General features: G+C 35.9%; 2 protein-coding genes across 4 annotated transcripts; both read left to right on the forward strand.

Annotated features, from left to right (window-relative positions):
- LOC123315863 (aminopeptidase N-like) lies at positions 1–11,279 on the forward strand. Its single transcript, XM_044901755.1, has 12 exons — positions 1–138; positions 2,913–3,080; positions 3,717–4,150; positions 4,419–4,587; positions 5,976–6,398; positions 8,333–8,665; positions 8,725–8,926; positions 9,015–9,292; positions 9,528–9,724; positions 10,242–10,553; positions 10,610–10,691; positions 10,859–11,279. Exons 2-12 carry the CDS (start codon positions 2,913–2,915, stop codon positions 11,018–11,020), a joined length of 2,760 nt encoding a protein of 919 aa, XP_044757690.1. The 5' UTR covers positions 1–138; the 3' UTR covers positions 11,021–11,279.
- Positions 11,280–11,822: 543 nt separating this feature from the next.
- Positions 11,823–26,079, forward strand: LOC123315864 (PDZ and LIM domain protein Zasp-like). 3 transcript variants are annotated; one of them, XM_044901756.1, is made up of 8 exons: positions 11,823–11,977; positions 17,148–17,324; positions 19,937–20,049; positions 20,588–20,698; positions 22,255–22,316; positions 22,718–23,029; positions 23,326–23,464; positions 25,306–26,079. In XM_044901756.1, exons 2-8 carry the CDS (start codon positions 17,203–17,205, stop codon positions 25,530–25,532), a joined length of 1,086 nt encoding a protein of 361 aa, XP_044757691.1. In that variant the 5' UTR covers positions 11,823–11,977; positions 17,148–17,202; the 3' UTR covers positions 25,533–26,079. The 3 variants fall into 3 exon arrangements, with proteins under 3 accessions (XP_044757691.1, XP_044757693.1, XP_044757692.1); XM_044901758.1 differs by lacking the exon at positions 22,718–23,029; XM_044901757.1 differs by lacking the exon at positions 20,588–20,698.
- Positions 26,080–26,174: the final 95 nt, after the last annotated feature.

The following is a 26,174-nucleotide window of genomic DNA, read 5'->3' on the forward strand; positions in this document are numbered from 1 at the left end:
TAAAGTTTCTCTGTTCGTTTATACTTTTACAGTTCGAACCTGTGAACTTCGCGCTACTAACGTGTCGCAAGTTTTTAATTTATACAGATTTGCACCATCCTATATACGTTTCGTAAATATTTTTGAAAATAGATTTAGGTGAGTTGATGCAATAATTTCATCCAGGGGTACGATGAACTCTCGATGTGATTTCATCGAGGAATTTGTTTATTTATGTTGTCTTTCTTGGAATTGCGAACAATTTTCATGTTGTATTTTTGAAAATTATTAAAGAACAAGGTTCTTCAATGTTGATCGGATTTGAATCCTTCATGGATTTTTTCATGATATTTTTCATTGAAAAAATCAATTGAAAGAAAAAGGCAATTTTTTCATTAGTTTTTCAGAGAAGGGTCATTTTTGCATGTAGCTTTTTTTTTAAATTCTGAAAAAAGGTCCACCATCGATTTTAATCAATTTTTACATTATTTAAAAATATTATATTATATAGTTATAGATTTAATTTAATATCTAACGTAAAGTTGCTTTTTGAAAAAAATTTCATTATTTTGGGCTTGGTTGCCCAGAACATCTCCTCTTAACTAATTCTGGAAGCGTTTTGAGAATTTCTTTTAGATCATTCACCTCAAAGAAACAGTATTATGTATTTTAAAATTTTTATAATCCAAAATAATTATCACCGTTCTTGTATTTGTATGTTTTGTTTATCATTTGAAATAATGAGCTTTCAGAATCGACCTATCAAGAAATCATTACCCCACTGAAATTTCCATCAGTTAATTATAGGTCATCTTTATTCTCAGAAATTATAAGAAAAATCTGTACATCTGCCATAATTTTTTTTTCTAAAACTATTTGAGCTGAATCCGTGAAACTTTTTGTAAAAATCGATTTAGTAATAACACTACTAGATTCCGACTTCATTCTGAATGCTGATAAGTGAGAAAAAAATGTATATGGATCGATTAATTTCAGATTTTTTTTCCTGAGCTTTCTTTAAATTTTAACTGATAGAAAAGCAGATAGCAAGACAATGAAATTTCCAGGATCAAGGCTACATGGGAACGTTATGAGATATATATTTTGAACTAGGAACCAAATCTAGCTCCAACCCTGAAAAAATTAAAAGAGAGCTTTGTTGTATGTTTGATCAATTTCAATCAGAGGTAATCGAAGAAAAAAGTCAATCGAATTCCAAGTTGAGGTGATATTTAATTTAATTGAATTTCATTTTCGATTGTTCAAGTTAGTAAAGATCAGAATATTCTTCTGAGGGTAGTTGCTAAGAATCTACACCGACGTGATTTAGCTCATGAAAATATATAATCGCTTAACTGACATTTACCTATGTATGGGATTCAGTGTATATTATTACAACTTTCAACAAGTTCTTTGAACATATTCTGAAAGCTACGTTTGCTCAATCCATAATATTGCCAGATGAAATGAACATTGAGACAAAAATACAGAAAATTTGTGACATAAATTTGAATTTCTACTGTTTATTGAAAAATTTTAAACTGCCTACTCGTTTTGTAATGAGAGAAGAGATAATTCAACCAGAGTATTAAACAACCATATGAGTCATGTTAGACAGGTATGTGGCTTAGATTGAAAACAAGTCTGTCGCTTCTATTATTTAGCCACTCCTTTTTTAACCTATTTGCTCTGGTCCAAAAGTATTAGTGTAATGGACATGATTTTGTTTAACTCTTCGTACTATCAACTTCATACATAAATTTAAAGAGAAATTACGAATAATACTTATATTAAGTTCAATAGACTGTTCTGATTTATTTCAGCATCTTAAATTTTTTTATTAAATGAACAGTTCCTTTCACCTCGTTTTATTTTGGATTTGGACAACAGAATGTTGTTGTTTTGAATCAAAACGAAAAAATTCACAATAACTGGGGTTGAGTATTTTATTGTGTACTCCATTCAGAATATCTTGAAGTCCTGCTCAATGTGCAAAATACACTGATAAAAGTTACATTTTCGGGAATTAATACGGATATTTTAGCAAATATGCTAGTGATTACTAAATATCGTTGACAAAGTATGTATACCATATTATTAATCTATATTCTGAGTTCAACTCCTCGTCGAAGTACAGAACCTTATCTTTCCATAGTCTAGTTAAGGAAGAATTTTCTTATAGATACCTACTTACACTGGTTATATTATCCGTTTTGTTATGACCCTGTAACTGTTATTGATTCTCAACATCTACAAGGCTACCTAAAAAATTCCTTTCGCGTACCAAAAGGACAATTCATAGCAATGTTATCTTCACTATTTGAATTTAAATGAGCTCAACTATTTTCCGCAGTTGTGTCAACTGCTTTCAACTGCTCATTAGGAAATTGGAGAACCGCATTTTTTTCCGAGAAATTCATATACGACTATTTTCGAGAATTGAGCTAGTATCGATTGAAATTCAAGTATTTTAATTCGATAAGAAACTGAACACATTTAGAAAATGGAACCTCACACCAGATCTGATCTGTTAAGATTCTTCACTTTTGATTGAGAAGAAACGGAAAAGATGTGGAAGAATGGAAAGTAAGAATACGCCCAGCATATGGAATTAAAATTGGAGTTATCCAAAACTTAGGCCTGTACAGGGTGAACAAAATTGGTGATACCTGAATTCCAACTTTTTGAACCCAACGAGATAGAGGAAAATGCTTGGCATATTACGGTCGTCTTTTTTCGATAAACTAATAATGCCATCAACTGCATTACTCTATCTTCTTTTGTTTTCGAGTTATAGGCCAAAATTGAAATTTCAACTTTGGTCATTATCTTCGTTTCTGATAGATCCCGAATCAGTCTCTATGATTGACGTCTATTTATCACGAACTGATGTTTTCACTTTTTTCCACGTCAGAAATTATTTTTTTTTTCAGATGATTCTCAAGGTATTTTTCATTTATTGCGTTGTATGGGGGCTAGCGCAATCCACCGATAATGACACTTACAGATTGCCAACAAATATTATCCCAGAGCATTATACGCTCGACGTTATTACAAACTTCGACGATGATTTCAAATTCAATGGACATGTTCAAATCGAGGTGAGTCAATTGTGCTTTATATTCTTATAATTAATTCACTTTCCCACGTTAGAGAGTTTTCATCTCATTGCTGTATCAATTGTGTTGACATTCATTCAGAAAATCAGGGCAATGAAAATGTTTCAGATTTCCAAAACACCTTTCTCTTCTAGAAAAACAAGAAAAAAGCTTTCAGTTGAAAGTTAATGTTTTCCATCTCTTCAGTGAATGAGCTTCCGTTTTGTAGCAGTCTAAAATGTTAGTGTTTAGTCACTGACCGTTGAAAATAATTAAAAAAACTAAAGACAAAAACGTCTTCGCTCATTCAATATTGAATGTTTTAGTAATAAATTAAAATACTGAGATCGATGAAAGAATGAGAAACAAAATCAGAAATTTTTCGTGTATTCATTACTCCCAAATTTTAATAAATAAGAAGAAGTACGAGATATGAATATGGTACCTAAAATTTCAGTGTTGATAATCTGTGGGTTAAATGAAATTTTCAAGAGCCTTGAAAAAATAAGGAAAAAGTTTTTGTTCACTAGATGATTAGGTTTAGGATGGTACAGTTGAGAAATTGATTTGGTATTTTCAATAAGTAAAATATTTCATTAAATGAGACGAATATTTCAATTAGTTCATGTTCATTTATAGACGAAATGCGTAGAAAGCACTGATCAAATAAATCTGCACATGAAAAATTTAACCATCGACGAAGACACAATATCGATCAAGGATATTACAACCAACAACCCCGTAAAAATAGATGTGATAGAAGAAGACGAAGAAAAAGAATGGATGATAATACACACGAAAGAGCCATTGGAAGATGGAAAAAAGTACCTGATCAGCATTAAATTCGAAGGAAGACTGAGCAATAGTCTGAGCGGATACTACAGGAGCCAATACGAGACAAAGAACGGAGAGAAAAGATGGTTGTCTGTGACACAATTCGAACCTACCTATGCCAGGAAGGCATTCCCTTGCTTCGATGAACCATCCATGAAAGCCACCTTCAAGATCAGCCTAGGCAGGAAGGATGGGTACATAGCCTTGAGCAACATGCCATTGGAAGCAACGAAACCAATGTGAGTATGGCAACTAGCACTAAAGAATAAAATCGGATGTCTCATGAGAACATCCATTCAACATCTATCCATTTCAAAATCTGTATGCTTTTCTTATGTTCTGGATTTATTCAATTATCATCTCACATGATCAATTCCGAAATGATGAATATGGAGTTTTTCAATAGCTAAGGCATGAATATAAGTTTTTGCTCCTCCTCCTTTCAATCACACATTAAGAAGCCAATTACTACATTGGGTGGAGAGTTAACTCATTAATCATTTTCAGCATTGGAATGCCTGGATGGTATTGGGACATCTTCCAAAAGTCAGTTCCCATGTCGACTTACCTTGTTGCTTACACGATTTCCGACTTCGGCCATGTGATGTCTCCGCTGAAAGATCTAGGCAATAATGTCACCTTCAACATTTGGGCAAGGAAGGATGCCCTGGATCAGGTAGGAAAATATTCTCTCCTATAACATAATGTCGTAGCTTGAAAATGGTTGTATGGTTTATTATGAAGACAAAAATGCAAGCCAAGCGTCTTATTTTGTGAATGGTGTCTGTACAGTAACAACCCATTACGTGCATCTCTGGTTCCCTCTATAACGTTGTTGAAGATGGAGCTCGTGCAGACCCATCGTCGAAAATATGGACAAAATCATTGAAATGATCGCAGTAAACTGACGTATTAGGTTAGCAGTCATCGCCACGGAGCTGAGGATCAATCATAAAATGGTTCTGAACCACTTGCACAAAGCTATATTCTAAAAGAAGCTCGATGTTTGGGTACCACACCAATTTGTACAAAAACATAACGGATTGAAGTGCCACCCACGAATCTTTTGGCCAAATTGAATCAAATTTACCCATTCCTTCGACCAATGATGGCTGGAGATGAGAAATTATTCACATTGTTAGAGAACGATCGTGGTAAAAGTGAGGTGAAGCAGCTCAAAAAGGTGACCAGGCTAACAGCCAGGAGGATTCAATTATGATTCGTTTCCATATGGTCAAACACTGAATTCAGGTCTCTATTTCCTTTCTTCACCTGGAATGACAAAGCCAGACCTCACACGTCTATATAGGGACTAGCCAGAAATTCCAGGAGCTTACATTGAAAGCTTCGATGCATTCAACCAGTCCAAGTCCTAACCATGTTTTTCTTGCATTGCCAAACTGTGCTCTATAGGAGTTGTGAAAATCGATTAGTTTTTCACCAGTAGGGAGAGAGACTTCCATGAGAGAGGCAGTGAGAACTCTTTAAATGGCAACAAGTTATAGAACGCCATGGTGCATATTTGTCCCTAATCAACCAATTCAAAACACGTCTAAAGTTCAGGAAAAATAAAAGATATCTCGTCCCCCAACCCATTTTACCAATTATTGTTGAAATCGAAAAAGACATTCTGAGATCTTCTGACAAACTAAAGGCCAATTCCTTTTGTAAAACCGGTATCAATGAATCCATATTCTGAATATGTAAATGATTCTAAAAGGCGTAATTCAAGTTTTACCAATAGAATTCGCTATTACATTGGCAAAGCTGATATGAAATACAGTAAACAAACTGAATGGCAGAGTATAGAGGATAACTGTGACAGAAATAATTGAATTTGAATGGGCTTTTCTAATCCTCAATTCACGTTCTTTCGAGGTTACGATTTCCGAAAGATAACTCTGTTTGTCTTTTGCTTGAACAACTTCCACAGTCTTCAAGTATTCCAGGCCATCCTGGATGTGTTAACCAAGTCAATATATCACTTATTATATCAAATTTAGCCACTGAATCCAAATCTTGCCCCAAATCAATGATTCAGCTTCTGATATCGAATTTCCCCAGGTCGACTTCGCCAACAGCGTTGGACCCAGAGCGTTGGCCTTCTACGAGGAATTCTACGATCTTCCCTATCCCCTTCCGAAGCAGGACATGATTGCCATTCCGGATTTCAGCGCAGGAGCCATGGAGAACTGGGGTCTCATCACTTACAGGGAAACTGCCCTTCTTTACGACAAGGACAGTTCGACTACGCAGAGCCGGCACAGGGTGGCCAGCGTCATCGCCCACGAACTGGCCCACCAGTGGTTCGGAAATTTGGTTACGATGAAATGGTGGACGGACCTGTGGCTGAACGAGGGATTCGCCACCTACATGGCTGCCCTGGCCATCGACCATCTGTATCCGGAATGGAACTCGCTGGAAGAGAGCATTGTGGACGGAGCCATCAGCGTGTTTTACATTGACGCTCTGAAGTCTTCTCATCCCGTAAGTTGAACAATTCGAGAAATCGAGTTCCCCTATCGCCAAATAAGATATCAGTCAGTTGTTGAAAAACTGTCTGTTATGTATGGGAAATTCTTAACTGATTTTTTATACCAACTGATTACCAGTAAAGAACTCTTAGGAATTCTTCATTTGAAGCTCCTGGAAAACAAGACTTCTCTTTTCGATTTTTCAAAATTAAGAAAATAGCTGGTTCAAACTGACCATTTTACAGAAATTCTAGTTCATACAACTGTGAATAAGAAATGGGTAGTCTGAATTGGCCATTGCACTATTTTTCATTATGATATAATAATTGACAGTTCTCTAGTTTGAACTGGAAATAATGTAGAATTACCAGACCAAGTTGTCAATTATAAATAATAGCCGGTTAAGACTAACAATTATGTATCATTGCCAATTCAAACTGGCACGCCGCTTTCACCTGATATGATGATGAACTCTCGCATATAGATCACTGTCAACTGTTATAGCCAGCAAGTGACAATAACTTTTTCGTAGAAGGTAGATTACCCAACATACACCTGCGCGCGAAATTTTAATTTCGTTCAGTTTTCTTCATTTTTACTGTTTTCCAATCAGCTTTTTCGAATTCATCTTCGACGAGAACTTTCTAGGTACTAAGAAGGAAGTTTCAGGAAAAAATAAATGAAATCCATTTAGCCCTTTCTAAGAGAAACAATGACAATCCAACAGAGAGCTCTGTTTTTACGTAGTTTTTCTCCCTTATACGAAGGAAAGATGATAGTAGAGTTGTTCAAATGGCAATCCAAACTTTTTGAGCCAAAAATAGACAGTTCTGTTGCTGGGGATGATTGAGGAAATAATTTATTATTATTTAAACCGAGTGTGGCTCGATTTTAGCCTTTCGTGAACTGCGACCATGTAGATCTTTTGTTCTCTACCCTACTCATTCATAGGAACCCAAGGACCACATCCTTAGGGGCCTTGGCCGTTACCTCGTGAGTATCCAGGACCGGTTTCCCCATATGAGTGGTTCTTAGGTCCGCCAGTTTTGGACACTTGCATACCATGTGTTCAGCTGTTCCTGCTCCTGATCCACAGAGCCTACAAATCTCATCTGCTGACTTTCCCATACGGTACAAATGATATTTGTACAGACGGTGCCCTGTCAGCAGTCCCACCATCACCCGAAGCTCAGCTCGTGACAGCTTTAGCAGTTTTCTAGTGTAGGTCGGTGAAATCATCACGAATTTCTCTGACTGAGTAAGTCCAGGAGTGTTTCTCCAGAGGGTTATTCTCTAGTTCAACTCCCATTGTTGGACCACTGCCTTATATTAGTATTTTCCAAGCCCACAGTCCCCACAGAAAGGCTCCGGTCCAGCAGGCGTTAACCTTGATGCTCTTTCTGCAAGTTTATAGGCTTTTTCATTTCCTTCAACACCGCAATACCCTGGTTTTCCACTTTATTGCCTCTGGGCAGTTGCCTTATGGTATTACGACACTCCCATCAGAGATCTCTGGCAGTGTGATTCCAGGGACCTCAGCTTGGCCTAGCTATCCGTTGTGATATAGATATGAGCCCCTTTGAGGTTCATTTTAAAACACTCCTGAGCGCATTCGTAAACAGTCAGTGTCTCGGTCTGTAAATGAGGAAATAGTCGAAGTTGTATCATGAGTTCAACATGAGTTCAGCTAGTAAGAGCTTGAAATTGGTCGTTTGGCTTCGAAGGATACTACTTTTAGCCAGCACTATGTGCAATGGGATAGGGTAGGATAAAAGCAAACTATTTTGGTATGAGATGGAATAATACAATAAGAGTATGGAAAAGTATGAAGAATAGTTCTTTGCATACGAATCACCCACTAAAAAGTGCATCTTCCTCTTGAAATTGTATAGAATGAAGTTATTGCATGAAAAATACGAACCGTTTTCAGTACAAATTTTCTTTAAGGTTTCCGTGAAAATCGATAATCCCGACCTGATATCAGAAATTTTCGATACCGTGTCCTACGAGAAGGGATCTTTCCTCATTCGAATGATGGGTTTGTTTTTGGGCGAGGAATCTCTGAAAGAAGGTGTCAACAGTTTCCTGAAGGAGCATAAATTCGGCAACGCTGACCAAGACGACCTTTGGAAAAGCTTGACGACAGCAGCACACAAAAACAAGGCAATGTCGCCCGATATGACAGTCAACACAGTGATGGATTCTTGGACGCTGCAAACCGGATATCCGGTTGTGACAGTTACCAGGAATTACAAGGACGGTACAGCAACTTTGACGCAGGTTAGTTCATTTTTCGCAGTTAAATTGAATTGAGCAAAATTGCGTTTGGGTGTTTTTAGGAGAGGTTCTTCAGAGACACGATTAGGGCTAGAAATGGATCCGCGGAAACATGCTGGTGGATCCCAGTAAGTTACACCACAGAGCGGGAAATGGATGTGAACACAACAACTCCGAAAACCTGGATGACTTGTCCTCTGAAAGAAACCACCATCACCGGTCTGCCATCTGACGGTTGGCTGCTTCTCAATCTACAGCTCGCGTGTGAGTTAAGAAATGAGCGCTCCAGTTATGAATTCGAACTGATTTTCTTAATTCTTTCTTAATTTTGTATGATGATTTTTTTTACCAGCCCTGTACAAAATAAACTACGACGAACAGAACTGGAATCTTCTGTCCAGCACATTGAGAAGTGAGGATCTGGAGAACATTCCCGTCTTGAACAGAGTTCAAATAATCGACGATGCTTCTGAGTTTGCTTGGGTTGGACTTATCAAATACCAACTGCTCTTCGATATTCTTGGATACCTCAAAAATGAAACTCAGTACTCGCCTTGGTTGACAGCAATTGAGAATCTCAACGTTTTGGACATTCAAACGATGCAATACCCAACCCATGACCTTTTCAAGGTAAAAAACTTCAAAATCTCGAATAGATTTCATATATTGTCCATCTCATTCGAAAAAGATAACTCTTCTGTTATCTCTTGTTGTGCCTCATTCTCAATACTCTCATTTGAAGGAGGCAACGTTATTTTTGATGACAAAAAAATTGCTCCAAAATTGTCCCAAAGTCAAATCTTGCTAGAATTTTCAAGCAGCCTTTAGGAACTCTATTAACTCTATGCCTTCTTTGCGTATTCAGAAATACATGAGGAATCTTCTCTATCCTCAATTCGAGAAGTTTGGCATGAGAATAAGCACCGAAAGTGAGAGATTGGATACAGTGAGTCACCAGGAAATGATCATCAGAAAGTCCTGCATGTACGGCATCTCAGGATGTCTACAGGAAGCCAAGCAACTTTTCTCAAAATATCAGAATAGTTCTGAAACTGAGAATCCGTAAGTTAAATCAGGAATAATAATGACTTAATGCCAAAAGCTTATTGTTTATAGTCCCATCTATTTTATTTTATCACAGCGAAATACCATTGATATCAATTTCGAGAAATCAGCTTTTAAATAAAGGTATCTTATGAAAACACGAGATTCATCGAGATTTGGGTGAAAATATAAAAAATTAGAGAACAATAGAAGTTTGATTTAGTTAAAGTCTATCATTATTGACTTGTATTACTGCAAGTATTTCATCAGGACTGACAACAATTTCTTTCATGATGTTTCATGGGATTGGAGAACAAAATTATGAAAATTTTATAAAATATGAATAATTTATATCTCAACTTTTCATTCTTCATAGTTCCTGCCATTTTTCTCCATAGGTAATTTGGAAACTTTAGAGAATAAGTTTTGTTTTCAGATCTCATTTTTTTCGTCCTATTCATAATTCCTGAGTTGCCTATGATGATACTGATATGTATCATTTTCCCACTTTGAACATAAGCTTTCGTTTCTGCAGGATTCCTAAGGATATACGTCGTTCTGTCTACTGTTACGGTGTGAAAGAAGGTGGTGAAAATGAGTGGAACTTCCTGTGGAACCGATACAAGAAGGCCAACCTAGCCAGCGAAAAGAACCTGTTGATGAGGGCGTTGGGCTGCACCAAGAACACCGAACTGTTGAGACGTTACTTGGAGTTAACTATACAGGAAAACTCCGGCATAAAACGTCAAGATGCCTCGACGGTGTTCGCAGCAGTCCTCACCAATAGCAGAGGATTCGAGATCGCCAAGAACTTCTTGTACACCAGCTTCAACGCAATTTACGACTAGTATGATTTGTTCAAAATTTTTTGTTGCGAAATGTTATTCCGATTTTTTTTTTCAGCAATGAAGGCGATTCGAATATATTCAATAGATATTTGAAGCCCTTGGCTAAGTACATGACCAAGCCAGAGGATTACCAAGAGGTAAAGCTATACTGTTTGAGTCCTTGCAGTATTCCTGTCTCGAAAAGATTGATTCCTTTCGGTTTTTTCCTTCTCCTGGAACTATTTCTTGTGTTTAACTATTGCTGACAAGAGTTACATACAATGAGTACATAACTATTAGAATATATATTTTATTTCTTTTCCAGTTCAAAAATTTCCTTTCGACGAACGAGGACAAGCTGTCGGAGATAAACCAGAGCATCAAACAGGCTGTAGAAACGGTTCAACTAAACATGCAGTGGCAAGCAAAATACCAAGATGAGATTCAGAGAATACTAGAAGTGCTAACAACCGACTACAAAGTTTAATTTAGAGTCCAACTGCTTACTTAATTCGCATAGGTCGATCTAAAGATCTCAATTAAATTATTGTATATCGAATCGACCTGATTTCAGGAGATTGTGTTGGTTCAAAAGGTGATCCGACCATTCTGTCACTTTATCGATTCGGTAAGATGTCTAGTAAGTTGATTTTATTTGTTTTACCGTCCATTAGGATAACAGTGATGCATGTAGTGAAGATGTCAATATTTTTTCGATATCAGCCAAATAAACCTACATTAAAATATTCGTTTTATTTTCCTGTAAATCAATATGAAATGCAATATAGAAGAGATAATTAAAAAAACGTTGGAACTGTCATTAAAAATGTACGTCATCGAGCATATATATATATATTGACATGGACAGCGTAAGCCATTTTTCACATTGGTGAATATTTTAATGATTCGAATAATTTGGGAACTATTAATCATTTTGTGAAATTGTAGATTTGTTTCAAATGATGTGATGCATAATTAATGTGCGGTTGTTTATAATTCTTCAAATTCTGCTACAGGCATATACTGTATAGGTGAGACATCCTCATTTTGTATATTTTGAGAAATAAGAAATAAGAAGTAAAAGAATCATCGGTTGATATGAATAGAGTCTGTAACAAAGACAATATTTTTCATCGGAATTTTTAGATATCTTTCTTGTTGTATCAACTATTTTCGTATCCTCAACGGTCAATCTTTTAAATCCGCACTTATCGCAGAGGAGCACTAGGAAGGCGATGAAAACCTCCTAGGTTATGTTCAATAAACATATCATAGTAATACACATGCAACATCTCAATAACAGTTTACTCATAGGATAGCATTTTTCGTAAGTAAGTGTTCTAAATCCTCCAACACCCACGTGCGGGCAAACGACGCAGCTGGCGTCGGGACGGCAATGTCAGTTTATTTCTGCGATCGTGAAAAACGGTAACGAATTGCTCAGGTGAGTTTTTATTTCTTATTTTTTCGAAAATGGATTTTTTCTTTGTTACATTGATTGTTTCCGGATTTTTTGAAGATATGTTCATACAATCACCAACTTTGGAGAATTTTCGAAAGTTTATCCGAGAAATAACCAAGTTTGTTTGTAAATATTTCTATTTCTACATACAGCGTTAATAATTCCAATAGAAAGTTTCCTACATCTTTCATTCATTTTTCGAAATCAATTATTCGAAAATCGTTTAAAGTATTATTGTTATAGTATGCTCTGTGAGTAATCAGAGTTAATTTTAAGTTTTGAGTACCGAGGGAAATTTTTTTGTGTTATTGTATATTTTGATATTTCTTAATCCAAATTGTTCCTATATTTTGACTACATTACTTCGACTACAATCTTGCTGTCTCTATGTCTAGTGCATCATCAAATATTCAGCTTCCCACACTATTTAGATTCATCTGAAGTTATTTTGAATACACCTAAGATATTTTAGGTGAAAACAATGCTTAGGTGGATAGCTGTTAACGCATCAATATCATTATCGATACAGCTGAATGTATGGCTTCACCGGCTTCCAAATTTCATTTTTTCACCAAAGAACTCAATCTTCCACAGAAATCTTCCCCATGAATGAAACCTACTTTTTCAACCGAAATAATAATATCTGGAAACTGAGGGATATGATGAGTAACTCAAATGATTCTATTCCTAGATATTTTCAAAACTGACCCCATTATATTATTTCATTCAGACTGTACGCAATTTACGAAGTTGGACAGGTGATTAATAAGAAATGCAAATATTTCAAATTGTCCAACAAACCTTGAAAAACATTTTTAGACAACTATATATAACATCACCTGTTTTACATAAATTCTTTCGACCTTTATATGCCATGCTTTATGTTGAATTGGATTGAAATGAACTTTAGGCAGGTGAGCTACATAGGGTGAGCCACCTATACATGTAAGATGGATCACCAGAAATGAAAGAGAAAGCTTTCATGATTTCTTTGAAGAAGAATGACCTTGACAATTCTATTAATGAAATCCTCCATTAGTGTGAACAGTATTTAGAAGAGGTAAAGAAAACACACTAATCCAATTTTTTATTTAATTCTCTTGGCGATCGATTTCGGCATCTATGCCATCATCAGGCCAGCTGAAATACATATAAACATATATTCAAACAGATTTTACATGGACAAGTTGTTAGACATGACATAACAATTTACAAGTTAACAGGGAGAACATGAGTGACCTCGAACATGGACCTACCGTCAAAATATGAAGAATCGTTGCAATAAGTGTCATACGGGTATTATAAAAAGGTTTCATCAAAATCCGTTGTTTATTGTCAGTTTATCTATCAAGAAATACCAGAACCATTAAATTTCCACTTCAAACTCCAACAGACCTTGACAAGTTTTGAATTTTGTTTTCATAACTACCCAACACAAGTTTTGAGTTTCAAGGCATGTTTTTTCCAAATGTATATCAATTTTCATCTCCTCAGATTTTTTATGGACCAGTATCATAAATATCATAAACAGTATAAAATTGAATATGTGTTACATATGTCTTAGTACTACATGAGTGTTGACATTATTAAAATAATTGTGACACTCTTATGCCTGTTTGCACCAACTCATCTAAGCCTGCCTTGAAAAAGTCCGTGCAAACGGAATTTTTCTCAATTTAGATTATATTCCCATGATCCATCTTTGGTAAAATAATAAAGTAAGATACTAAAATTGTGCAAACTGCTGTTTCAATTCCGCTAGGACTACAATTCTGCAGATCTCTCCACCATTTACATTAACCTGTTCGAATCATCATGACAGATGCTTCAGGAATAAGAAATCCTTGAAATACAGAATATTTTTGAAGATGAAATCTTTCTTTCTTCCCATGAATTTTTCTGCGTTAAAATATTTTTCATCGCATTTGGGTAAATGAATTCTTGGCAAAGCACGGAAAATATTTGGTAAAAGGAGTTAATTATTAAAAGTGCGCAATCCCAATCATCGTGTGACTGATTGTGCCAGAATATCTCATCACATTCTAATTTCGGACAAGGAATTATTTCGAGGAATTTACGAGTGCGACGATCTGTCTGGAATTGTATGGATGATCTGGAGTTTATCCACATCCTAAAACTCGACTACTAAGCATGGTGGAACAACAACAGATAAAAAATTTTAAGGGCCTCAACTACTCGATCAAAACTTCAGTATATTATGTGGTCTTTATCCTATAATATTCCCCCTATTCCAATAAATAATGAGCAATAATAAACATAAAATGAAATCTTACCTGACTGGCTTCTTGATGTATTTCCAGGTCCAGGCTTAACTCATCGAAACAAGATAATATTACGTACTTCTCGTTCCATCATCAACATTCATTAGGTTAGAATTCTTGAAGACTTTTCGGTCACAAAAAAGTCGATATAAACAAGATGCAGAAATAGATATTTTCTATGACTAGCCACTTGGCAGCTTTGTTCCTGATTACTCATACAAAACCTCGTACAAAAACATTCGAGCCAGTACTAAACACAATGTGTCATGACATATGTACTTCCTAGTTTTTTATTTAGACCGATCGATCTCGTGAAAAATGCCGATTAGTTCGGCTGCTGAAATCTGATCCAAGATTTATGAGTCACTTTAATGTTCGCGTTCCAATATTTCGAGAGACACGGTTATTAGAATTATCAGATTAGGAATGCATCCAATACCGATGTTTGGTTTGATCTGAGACATTTGTTCCAATAATTTTTAGGTTCGACATAATGCAACATCTGAAAGTTAAGGCATACCGCAGTAAATGAGGATTTCAGCTTGGCTTTCAGAACAGCAGCCACTTGGATCATTTGCCCTACTACCAAAGAGTATATGATACTCTTTGCTACTACTTCATTTATTATTCAATCCTTAGGAGCCTTTGATCTAGAGTGGATGCCTTTCGTGTGTGGTTCTCAGGCTAATCAGTTCTGGATACAAGCAAGACTTTTAAATTTTCTGCAAAAGCAATGTATGCAATAGCATACATTGGTCTTCATTGCAGTTGCCTCATGGTATTACAAGCCATTTCCTTGTATGCAGAGAAGCCTGGCTGTGACACTCCAGGGTCCTCAGCATGGCCCGTTTGTCCATTGCATTATGACATACATTATGGCTTCTAATGCAAAAAAAAAAATGGTTTTGGAGTCATATAATCGAATTTCGTATTGAAAAATATATTAGAGCTTGAGGGCGGACAAGAAGGATTTTGGAGGTGTTCCCTTATAATTACAAGGGGTAGAAAGCCACCCTTCATAGCGCAAGAAACTTTTTTCCTCATTAGTATTTCATCCTCAAAATTTAAATTTTTTATAGCTTTATTCATTTTGAATAGTTAAGATCTCTTATAATATCTGGCGAAATTAACGGGTTTTGAGAAAAAAAAACAGGTACCTAGTTTGAGCCGTATAGCATACACACACAATGTTTCTGCCAAATTTGTTCCTGCTAGACCCTGAACAAAAAGGGTATTGCCCTGGTTTCTGTTTGCATACATTTAAGATCATTGATCGAACGATGTCTATTTTGATGGTATGTAGTTTATTTCAGTTACATGATTTACGACCATTTGCAACAAGCTGCTGAAAGTTCCCCAAAGATTGCAGATAAATCAATCACGAAGTACGTGCTGTCCATTAAAATATTTGTGATTTATTTAACAGAAATTTGAATATGAGAGAAGTCAACATGTTTATTGATGAGCAACACTTGAAATAATATAAAAATCTACCACTGAGGGCAGGTCAAGTTTCCAAAATTGGCTGTGAATTGCTTGTGAAGTTCAGAACGATTATGAAAATTGCGGTGGGGTTCATATACTTACCTATAATTTTCATACGTTCGATGACAATGATATTCTGAACCAAAATTGACAAGACGCTGAAGAAATATTGCAAATGAAATGGAGGCATTTTGTTAAATTCTTTTTTTTTTCGATTTAGAAACGCGCTCTAATTTTTCTCTAGTGCAGTTGTGCTCGTTTTCGGAGGTTTCTTTTACTATTTATGAATTTCTACGTTTCAGACTTTTCAAAAGGTTTATAGACCTCAATACAAAAACATGTTGAGATCACCAACTTCAAAGAGGATTCGTTAAGGGGTGCAAGTTCGAATCGAATTGAATAAAATAGGTACTTGAGAGGAGTTTTAATCCAAATAAACCTTCAATGTCCTTATGCACAATTGGTTTTTACCTCTTGGCGTTTGATCATGATGACATGATAGTGCAAAGTCCACTGTGTAGGAGTTTTCAGCATCAGAAATCAGAATTATATGCACAGCATTTCAACACAGACGTCAACGATTAATAATGAAATTTTGTTTCTATCTTTTGGTTCAAAATTTATTATTACTTGCCAGGCAATGTGACCGTGAAACATCTAGCATATGTTTCTAATTCGCGAATCTACATCAATTTCAAAGACGTGGCAAACTGCAAAGAATATAACCCAATTTTATTTACAACAGCATTTTTTCATCGTTGAACTATTTCAGGATGGTATCGAATTTTTCGAAGAAATAAATTTCGAGAATTAGTCGTATTTATATCCTATTCATTTGAGCACTTGAGAATATTTCTTCTGAAAAATATCTATGCAGTTTTCAACCTTCAGTTCGCAAAAACATGTTCCACAGGTTCCCCTAAGCGTTCCAGGTTTTGATTCAGATTTCAATGATTTTAGGTTAAAAAATTTCTTATTGGATATATCATTTCTAATCAAACCTAAAATTGGAAATTTTTTTATGAGTTATAACATCTGCCAGTGTATCACAGAAACGCTTTCAGTGGTCTGGTGCTTTTCCTGTTAGACTTTGGAAGATAAAAAAGCGAATGAAATAATTTTTAATTACCTGAAGAGCAATGTTCAATTTGAAGTCTGTCAGTTTTCTGGATATTGAGAAAATAACAAATTATTATATGCCATCTTTAGAGTTGCATATAAGATGTCTAAAAACATCTTAGTTGTATATAAGCAGGGGATGATCCAAAAAAAAATTACATGAAGACCCACATTATTTTTTGAAGGTTTATCAGTTTCGTAACTATTCCTTAATACCCAGTATATGTTGGCGATTCTACATGAGTCTTATTTAGTTATTTTTCCAGAGTTGGGGTGCAGATTCGAAGAACTTAGGTCAAGTATAGGACAGTAACTCAAAAGATGGCTCATCAACCCAAACTAGTGAACAAACAGTTCAACTCCCCCATAGGACTATACTCACAACAAAATATACAAGAAGTTCTTGATAGGGATCTGCAAGTATTAACGAATGGAGGAGTAGGGTAAGTGAAACCTACCTACTCAATTTTCCTTGATCAACATTTTCCAATTTTGGAGATGGTATGAGATGTTTATCAGTTATTTGTGATTGTTTGTCTTGAAAATGAACCAAAATTAACTGACGCGCATTGTTGACAGTAATGCTTAAATATAAACGCAGTCGAAAGAAGTATGGCATTGGTTCATCGGCGACTTTTTTTAATTATTCGTGAAAAAGGGTCATAATGAACGGGTGTCCAGCCAAATTTGGATAATTGAACATCCATTGTTACAATAATGAAAACTCGTGTTCTCTCAAATTCGCGACGCAATCAAAAATAGCTATGCATGTTGGCAATCTTTTGAAGAAGTATGTATTTCACAGATTTGGCTCCGATCCCATCAGGTGTTCAGTTCGGATCATACTTATGGTCGTTCGTCTCTACGAACTAAGTAACAGGAGATTATGAATTTTTCGATTCAAAGTTGATCCAGCAAATCCGCTATGCACAATTTATTTCTCACAATGAGGACGAATATAAAGTCCGATAAATTATAATTTATAATATATAATGAATTATTACAATTATTATAGTTCATACAGTAATATAGTCATAGGAAATGAAAATACTTCAACTATGATTTGTAGAAAGATAGAAAAATAACAGTTTTGGCAATTTTGGCATGTGTACAAGAGTTCAATTCATAACATATAGTCAATCAAAAGTTCTCCGGGTGACATATAATTCGTTTATAAATAATTTTTGAAATTTTGAGCTCAACTTCCCAGATTATAGGATGTTTACTGAAGATGCGTGATATCAGATTTATGTGTAGTTGGCACCTAAAAATGCGAATTTTGAAATAAAAAATTCAGAACGGTTGGTCCATCGTAAGTCCATATTTCTTCACCTATTTTATTTATTTTCCCGGCATTGGCAGAGGAAGGGGTTGCACACGGGAAAAACCTGTTGAACGGCTCAAAAACACAATAGGTGGACAAACATACGAGGATATATTGAAAAATTCTTAGCCTACTATAGAACCAAACAAAATTTCAATGTCAAAATATTTTATTACTCAACATATTGTCCTCTTAATTGGATACATTTATTACAGCGAACCTGCAACCTCTCTAGACATTTCAAAAAAAATGTTTCTCCTTAATTTTTTCCCGTAGAGTAGTCAGTAATGTCGAATAGTAATCTCCGGTTATTGTTCTACCCTTATTCAAGAAATCAATCATGATTACTCCATGACAATCCCAAAAAAGAACTTTTCCAGCAGATTTTTTGACACGAAATTTCTTAGGTCTTGGAGAACCAGAGTGTCGCCATTACATCGATTGTTGCTTTGTTTCTGGATCGTAGAAATGAACCCAAGTCTCATCCATAGTAACAACTCGGTTTAAGTAGTCTACATCGTTTTCAAATCGAGCACAGATCGAACGCGATGCTTTTACCCTTGCACGCTTTTGGTAAACATTCAAACATTTGGGGATCCATTTTGCAGCAATTTTTCTCATGTCCAAATTGTCGAGAACCATATGATGAACGAGTTCGTATGAAATATTCAGTGCTTTAGATATCCGTTCTACCCCAATTTGACGGTCTGATAAAATCATGTCATGAACTTCCCGATCTTCAATGGAAAATTGACCTCTTTTGAAGCATGTAGTCCAATTTTTCACAGTCGCATATGGAGGACATTGATCACCAAGGTATTAAGCATATCTTCGTAAATCTGCTCACCTCTTAACCCACAATTATTAAAATTCTATTTATGTCGGGTAGTCTCTTCAGAATTGATTGGAAATCGAATTTCCCTCAGAAAACCTGTGGCTTTTCAATTAATTCGAATGCGCATTCCGCATATACAGGGTGAGTCTTTGTTTCTTACAAATATTTCAACAGATTCTTGCTCTCAAAAGACACACTTTTTTCCTATACCATTTTCTCAGATTTGGCCTTGATAAAAAGTTATTGCTTCAAGTTTTCATAATAAGCTGCGCCACCTCTGGAAAAACAGAATTACCTTCAGAAGAACTAACTAAACCTATGAAACTACACATCTGTGGATCTTTTTAACAGAGTTGTATTCAGCCAAAGTACCCAATATTTCATATTTCACAGAGGGGTACCTACTTTTCGATTTTTGAACATCAAATTACTCAAAAACGGCGCATTATACAAGAAAATATGAAGAATACTTTCATTTTACAAAACGTTCAAATATTCATTAAATATCGTCTAACTTAGTTTCAAGAGTTGGGTTCTTTGAAGTTTGGTATTATTATGGTACGCAATGGTCATAATGAGAAAACTGAAAGACCTGGGTGATATATTGTATTCGAAAAAGATTCATCAAATTAATGCAAAACTATATTCCGAAATTCATTTCATTCGATAACACCGTTTGTGAGTCAGAACTGAAAATAATTTTTTTATGGTTCTTCAACACCCTGTATCTTTTAAACCGAGCCGATCCAGAAAAAATGGTGAAGAAGAAAAGTATTTCTCTTGACCTCAACAATCAACTGTTGAAATATTTGTACGAGTCAAAGACTCACCCTGTAGAGGTTTTCATTTACAAAAATTGAATATTCCTGATAATCATCTGATGTATTTTTCCACAGAATAAATTTTTACAATCCAAATGTAGGAAAACCAGCGAATCTACACAATTCCGCAGTCCTCAGAATGATTGAAGAAGAAAAGAGGCATCATAGTGGATCCATGAAAAGAGAAGGTAGGAAATTTCGGAGATTCAATTTTTGGACCACACTTCGATCACACATCAACAGTTTTATCAAGGATTAATTGAGCCGGTCAGAGGAAAAGTGGTATAAGTCACAAATTCCGATTTTTGAGTTATACCGATATTTTGGTACCAAAGGCATTGATAGGTATGGAAAATTTTGTTAAGAGGAGAAACAACTCGGTCAAAACGACGATTTGACTCATACCACTCATAAGAAGAATAATATGCAACCTTTGGTACCCAAATATCGGTATAACTCAAAAATTGGAATTTGTGACTTATACCACTTTTCCTCTGACCGGCTCAATAAAATAAATATAAGCTACAAGAAGGCACACTATAATTGTCTACATTTTTTGAACACGAGACATTTCTTTATTTATGGCTATTCGGATTCGCCGATAATGAAATTCAATAGGAATGTATATTATTAGAATTCTCAGTATACATATGTACACCCGAATCAGCATGAAGTTGGGGATCAGAAATAGAGCGAATTAATGGTGCTGATCGGTATCTTTCTCAGGTGATATTGAGAACTATTATAAGCCCCAACGAAGGCAACCAAAATGGCCCCCACCACAAAACGAACGAAAACGACGATTTAGATCAGCGTTCACAGATGTCGTCATCTCAGGTATTTCAAATAAATGTACGAAAATAACTGAAACAGTTCTGATCCCCCCACCTCCCGGTTTGGCGAACTCCATTGTTTGGAAGAGTAGTTTCTGGATTTTGAAATTTGTTTTAACATGTGTGATCATATGTGTAAGTGATGTCACGTTTTTGTTTTTTGGATGTTTTTTTTTCGATTTGTGAACAGGGACATGTCTCGTGATGTGTGGTGTTTTTTTATTTTGAATACAGATTTCTTATCGACATAATTGAGAGAAAACTGAGTAGTTATTTTACAGAAAAATTAATTTTCAGTTTCCTCTACTCACTATAAATTTTTGTGAAACTTGTGCATCGTCCCCTTTTGATTTGGCGTACCTTTCTTCGTTATCAAGAATTCAATATAAGCTGCTGTGAAGAACTTTATAAATTTAACCTGTGCTTCACATTATTCATGTGAATCTTATGGTTATCATCCTTTTTACTTTTTTTCTGCTGGGAAGATTTGAAGCCTTTCTAGAAACCGGCATTTTCGTGAAGAAAAACTGATAAATTTTTAGAGATCATGACTGTGATTGAGATAACGTTGAAACAGATGCACAATTATATGAAATTGAATGTTATAATGAAGGAAGACTGACAATGCCTTCTCGAATCCACTACTTTAATGCATCAAATTGATATACCGAAGCAATATCTGTTATGAATTGCGGTTTAATAAATGGCGACATAAATTCTGGTGTGTTGCAATAAAAAATTCAATGGTATATTCGTGAACGTTATTTATGAGAAAACTTGGCTTTGATTCAGATGCTATCAAAATAATTTCGTGCACTACTTATAAACACGTAAAGAAATCTATTAATTTTAAACGCAAAGTATTAATTCAGATTACTTTGGAATCATTGTAATGCTTTCCTCGTGGAATTGAAAGACGATGAGTCCTGAAAGAACAAAAGATATAACTTATTAAATCATTTTATGTCGGACACTATTATATCTATTATCTATATAGGTACGCATGCTCATAGACGGACTTAAGTGTTGTCTTAAAGACTTCTCATGTAACCTATCATATAAGTATGTTCTCTTTTTCAAAACAGTACATATAGTAATGTTTCCATAGATTAAAAAGAATGATTTGGTAAATGATAAAGTTTTTTTCAAAGTTTTTTCGAAATTTTCGTCTCCGAAACCATTTTGACAGCGGGTGTCATAAAACTTTGATTGTCCGATCAACGATTTGACAGTCACTCGATTTCTAAAACGAAATCACTGAAACTTTTTCATTTCTGAATATATTGAAGAAATAGCAATTGAAAATAATTGAATGGACGTATAAACATCATAATTTGATTGGAGAACGCTATTCTGAATAATCATGACTGAATTATCGATTGAAAACTAATTGACGTCTATTCGTCAATCAAGCGTTGATTCCTCGATCAAGCTTTATGAAACCTGGGATGAGAGAAAGTGTTTCAACAGATCTCTTGATTGAGTCGGCACTCATTTCAAAGTCTTCATAACTTTTTCAATCAATATGGAAGAACTGTTCTTGATAATTTTTTATTGAAGGAACGAAACGAATTGCCTGGCCTCCAGTTGAGAACGAAGACGAAGAAGGAGTTCACACACAGGTAATATATCCATGTCATTTACGTTTAGAAGTAATCAATAACTTAAATCGGGATATGAATAATTTATGAGTTAGGTAATTACTTAACCACTATCAAATTTGAGTTTTCATACCAGAAATGGCAAAATGTACAAGATATTGTTATTGCTCAGAGGAACAATAATTATTGTGTGAATTCCCGTGTGCATGATTCTCTTCGTTTTGCACTTCGTTGAAGGATTGGTTCAATACACGCTTAAAATTTATGGGGAATTAAGTACTCACAAGTGATCACCGCGAGAGCATGTGTTAAATACCCAAAATTACATACTCCCAAAGCAAAACCAATAAATATTGCGCATTCACATATCACTCTCCAAAGCCCTGCACCAACAACCAATTTTAACACTTATATAATGCTAGGCCCAAAAACCTCCTTCCACTACACCGGTAAACTTCAAACGCCCTGAGTCAAAAACAACCTCAATCTCTGGGACTGATCGTCCAGTTTTGCAACCCTTGAAAATCATTTGTAACACCCCACCGGGTCAACAATCACCAAGATCACCTGCTTTGACACACAGCCCAAGAGGTTTCGGACAGAGTCCATCTCCGAAGGGTTGGGCTCCTGTGCATCCCCCCATTAGTCCTAAAGGCTCTCCCGTATCTGTGCCATCATACTCAAGCCCAGTGCAGTGCTATTCGCCCGGTAATCAAAAGCTGAATTCACCTCAGGTACGAGAGCACGATACGAATGAATTTTTCATAGTTTTGCATGGAACAAACATGTTTCTAATAGAATTGTGCAATGTTGGAATTTTTCTGATGGTGGCCTGTAAATAGACGAACGCTTGGGGTCTGATTTTTCTGAAGTTGTCGTTTTTTTTTGGAGAATGGGATGTTGGGTCCCAAAGCATGCACAAAAATACTTCATTCACATCCACAAAACATGTTTATAACAGTATGTTTCATTTCATTATCTACTCCATCGAATAGGGTTTCAAATTTAATCACACTGATTTTATCAACAGAGAGCCCTCACACCTTGTCACATACCAAACAAAGTGAAGGAACCTCCACCAACCACAATCACACTGCGTCCACAAGCACCAGTCAGTCAAGCTTCCCCACCAGTCTTCACATCTCAACCAGCCACGGCGACATTAAAGGGTAAGTCCTCTTCAGTAACTGAACGAAAAATCCTCAAGAATAAACCGAAACAACCGATGAATATCGGGCAGGAAATGTATTAAGAAAATCCAGTAGTTGTATGCCTATAAAAGGTCAGAATAGTTCCTTGGGAAATTCAATTCTGCAGATTCTGTGGGCAGCAGGATGAAACTTCAGAGCACCTTACGACAGAATGAAATTTCTGGAAGGATTCTGGATCCTGCGCTTTGAATAATTTCTCTATCAGAAAAAAATTCCAAAAGAGTCTTTTGAAATGAATTACACTGCGCAAAAAAATTAACGCACATTATGGAAATCTCATATTTATTCTACAACTGAAGGTGTTCTCAATGATAATTATTTTTATCAGAATTATGCATGCATATGTTATCCACTTTCAACGGTTTTCTTCAATACAGATGTTTTTTCCCAGCAGGAATAGAAAAAGATGATATTATCAGATTTTGAATGTATTGGCTCCTTTCTAAAATCAGTTGTTCTCGATCAATTCTAGTGATCAATAGTTTTTCTTTCGTTTGATTTTCTACACTCGATCGTTATGCAACGCGAAACACGCTATTTGACCCAAGAGGAATGTGCCCAAGCGGTAGTTTTGCGAGAAGAAGGGTGGACATACACAAGAATTGCAGAAAGGTTTGGAGTTTCCCATACAAGTGTGTCCAGAATGTTGCAGCGATTCAGGGAGACAGGTATGAATGTCCGAAGACCAGGACAGGGTAGACCACGGGTAACAACTGCCATTCAAGAACGTTACTTGAGAGTTTCTTCGTTGAGACAACGGTTTGCAACCGCTCGCCTCCTTCGAATTCAGCTTGAGCAAACTCATGAGGTGCAAATTAGCACTCAGATAATAAGAAATCGCCTCAGAGAATATGATTCAAGGCCTCGTGTCGCGGCAAGAGGCCCAGCTCTTACCCCAGCCCATCGAAGGGCGCGTTTGCATTTTGCGAGAGAGCATATCGATTGGGAAGAGGCCGATTGGGAAAGAGTTCTCTTCACAGATGAGTCTAGATTCTGCCTCTACCATTGTGATCGACGTTCCCTTGTATACAGACGTCCACATGAAAGATATGCTCAGTGCAACTTCCTGAATTCTACTGGTTTCGGGGAGGAACGATTATGGTATGGGGTGGAATATCTTTGACTGCTCGCACGGACGTAGTGGTCGTTGATAATGGAGCTATGAATGCTGATAAGTATATAAGGAACATTCTTGAAGAGCATGTAGTGCCATTTGCCCCATACATTGGTGAAAATTTCATTTTTATGGACGATAATGCCAGACCCCATCGTGCGCGCATCGTTCAGGAGTACCTTGAAGAGGTTGAAGTCTCTCGAATGGAATGGCCAGCAAGAAGTCCAGATCTCAATCCGATTAAGCAGGTTTGGAACAACCTCAATAGAAGGCTGAGAAGTTCAGAAAATCATCCAGCTACTCTTAATGATTTAGGAATCCAACTCGGAGAAATCTGGGAAGGATTAGATCAGAACATTTTAAGATCACTCATTTTGAGTATGAACCGTCGTGGCCGAGCTGTAATTAACGCAAGGGGTGGAAATACCAAGTATTAAATCACTTATCAGCATTTCAGTATTTTGAAAATTGTTCATTTCTCTTCTTTCACATAAGATTAGGTGAAATCCTGAATTTTTCTTCCATTTAATGTGTCTTGTTTCGTTCAAAACCTTCCCGAGAGAACATAAAAAATAAGTTATAGAGTCAATGTAGAGTTAACTTTCATTAAAATTGAGATTTTCAGAATGTGCATTAATTTTTTTGCGCAGTGTATTTTGGATTAAGTGCATTTCTTTCATTTTAGGTGGCAAGTGTCTGCGGGGGGACATGAAATGGCCTCCGGAGTCAGTGAAAAAGCAGGCTGAGGAGGAGAATAGGCTAAGAATGGAACTAGCGAGAGGACCGGTGTGCAGACCTAGGAAAGTTAACAAAGACTACTCAGGTTTCTTCGCACAACACGCCTTAAACTCGACATATCCAGGCTACAAACCCCCGCCAGGAACACAATATTATGGAGAATCGGACTACTGATATTAAAATTAATTTAAGCTTTCTCATCGCTTTGTTTTAATGCTATGCAGTATTGATAATATCTAGTGAGGAAAATTTCTGGAATTGAAAATGTTAAAGAGGGGCAACTTTTCAGCCATAAATGTAAAAAATGCAAATTTTGTTTTAATGTTAGCTTTGCTTATGTGTTGTAGTAACATAAATGTTGAAAGGTTGTTAACATTTTCAATTCGACAAATATCTGGAGCAAAGATAAACGTGCTTTCAAGCATAGCAGGACATTTCAATTTTTCACATTCAGCTGAGTATTACTAATAGTATTGTTGTGAATTTCGAGAATATTCGCGAACTCAAATACTCTTTGTAACATAGCTTCTGTTATATTGTTAATGTAAAGATGATCGGTAGTTTGAGGCAAAAATATCTGAAATGTACTCACATTTAAAGTATAATGCGAAAAAACCATTTGTGGAGGTGTAATGTGAATGCATCCTCCTATTTTGTAACTGTTATAAAATAATAAAAAGTGGCAGATCTTTACTTCCAGTAATCATGTGCCTTAAAGGAATAAGTACATTTATTGAACCACATTTATTTATTCAGTTTATTTATGAAATATTCGGGAAGATGCACAGAAATGCTTCAATTTCCCACAACAATTTT

The sequence above is a fragment of the Coccinella septempunctata genome, chromosome 6 (assembly GCF_907165205.1).
Source record: "Coccinella septempunctata chromosome 6, icCocSept1.1, whole genome shotgun sequence".
Classification (NCBI taxonomy): domain Eukaryota; kingdom Metazoa; phylum Arthropoda; class Insecta; order Coleoptera; family Coccinellidae; genus Coccinella; species Coccinella septempunctata.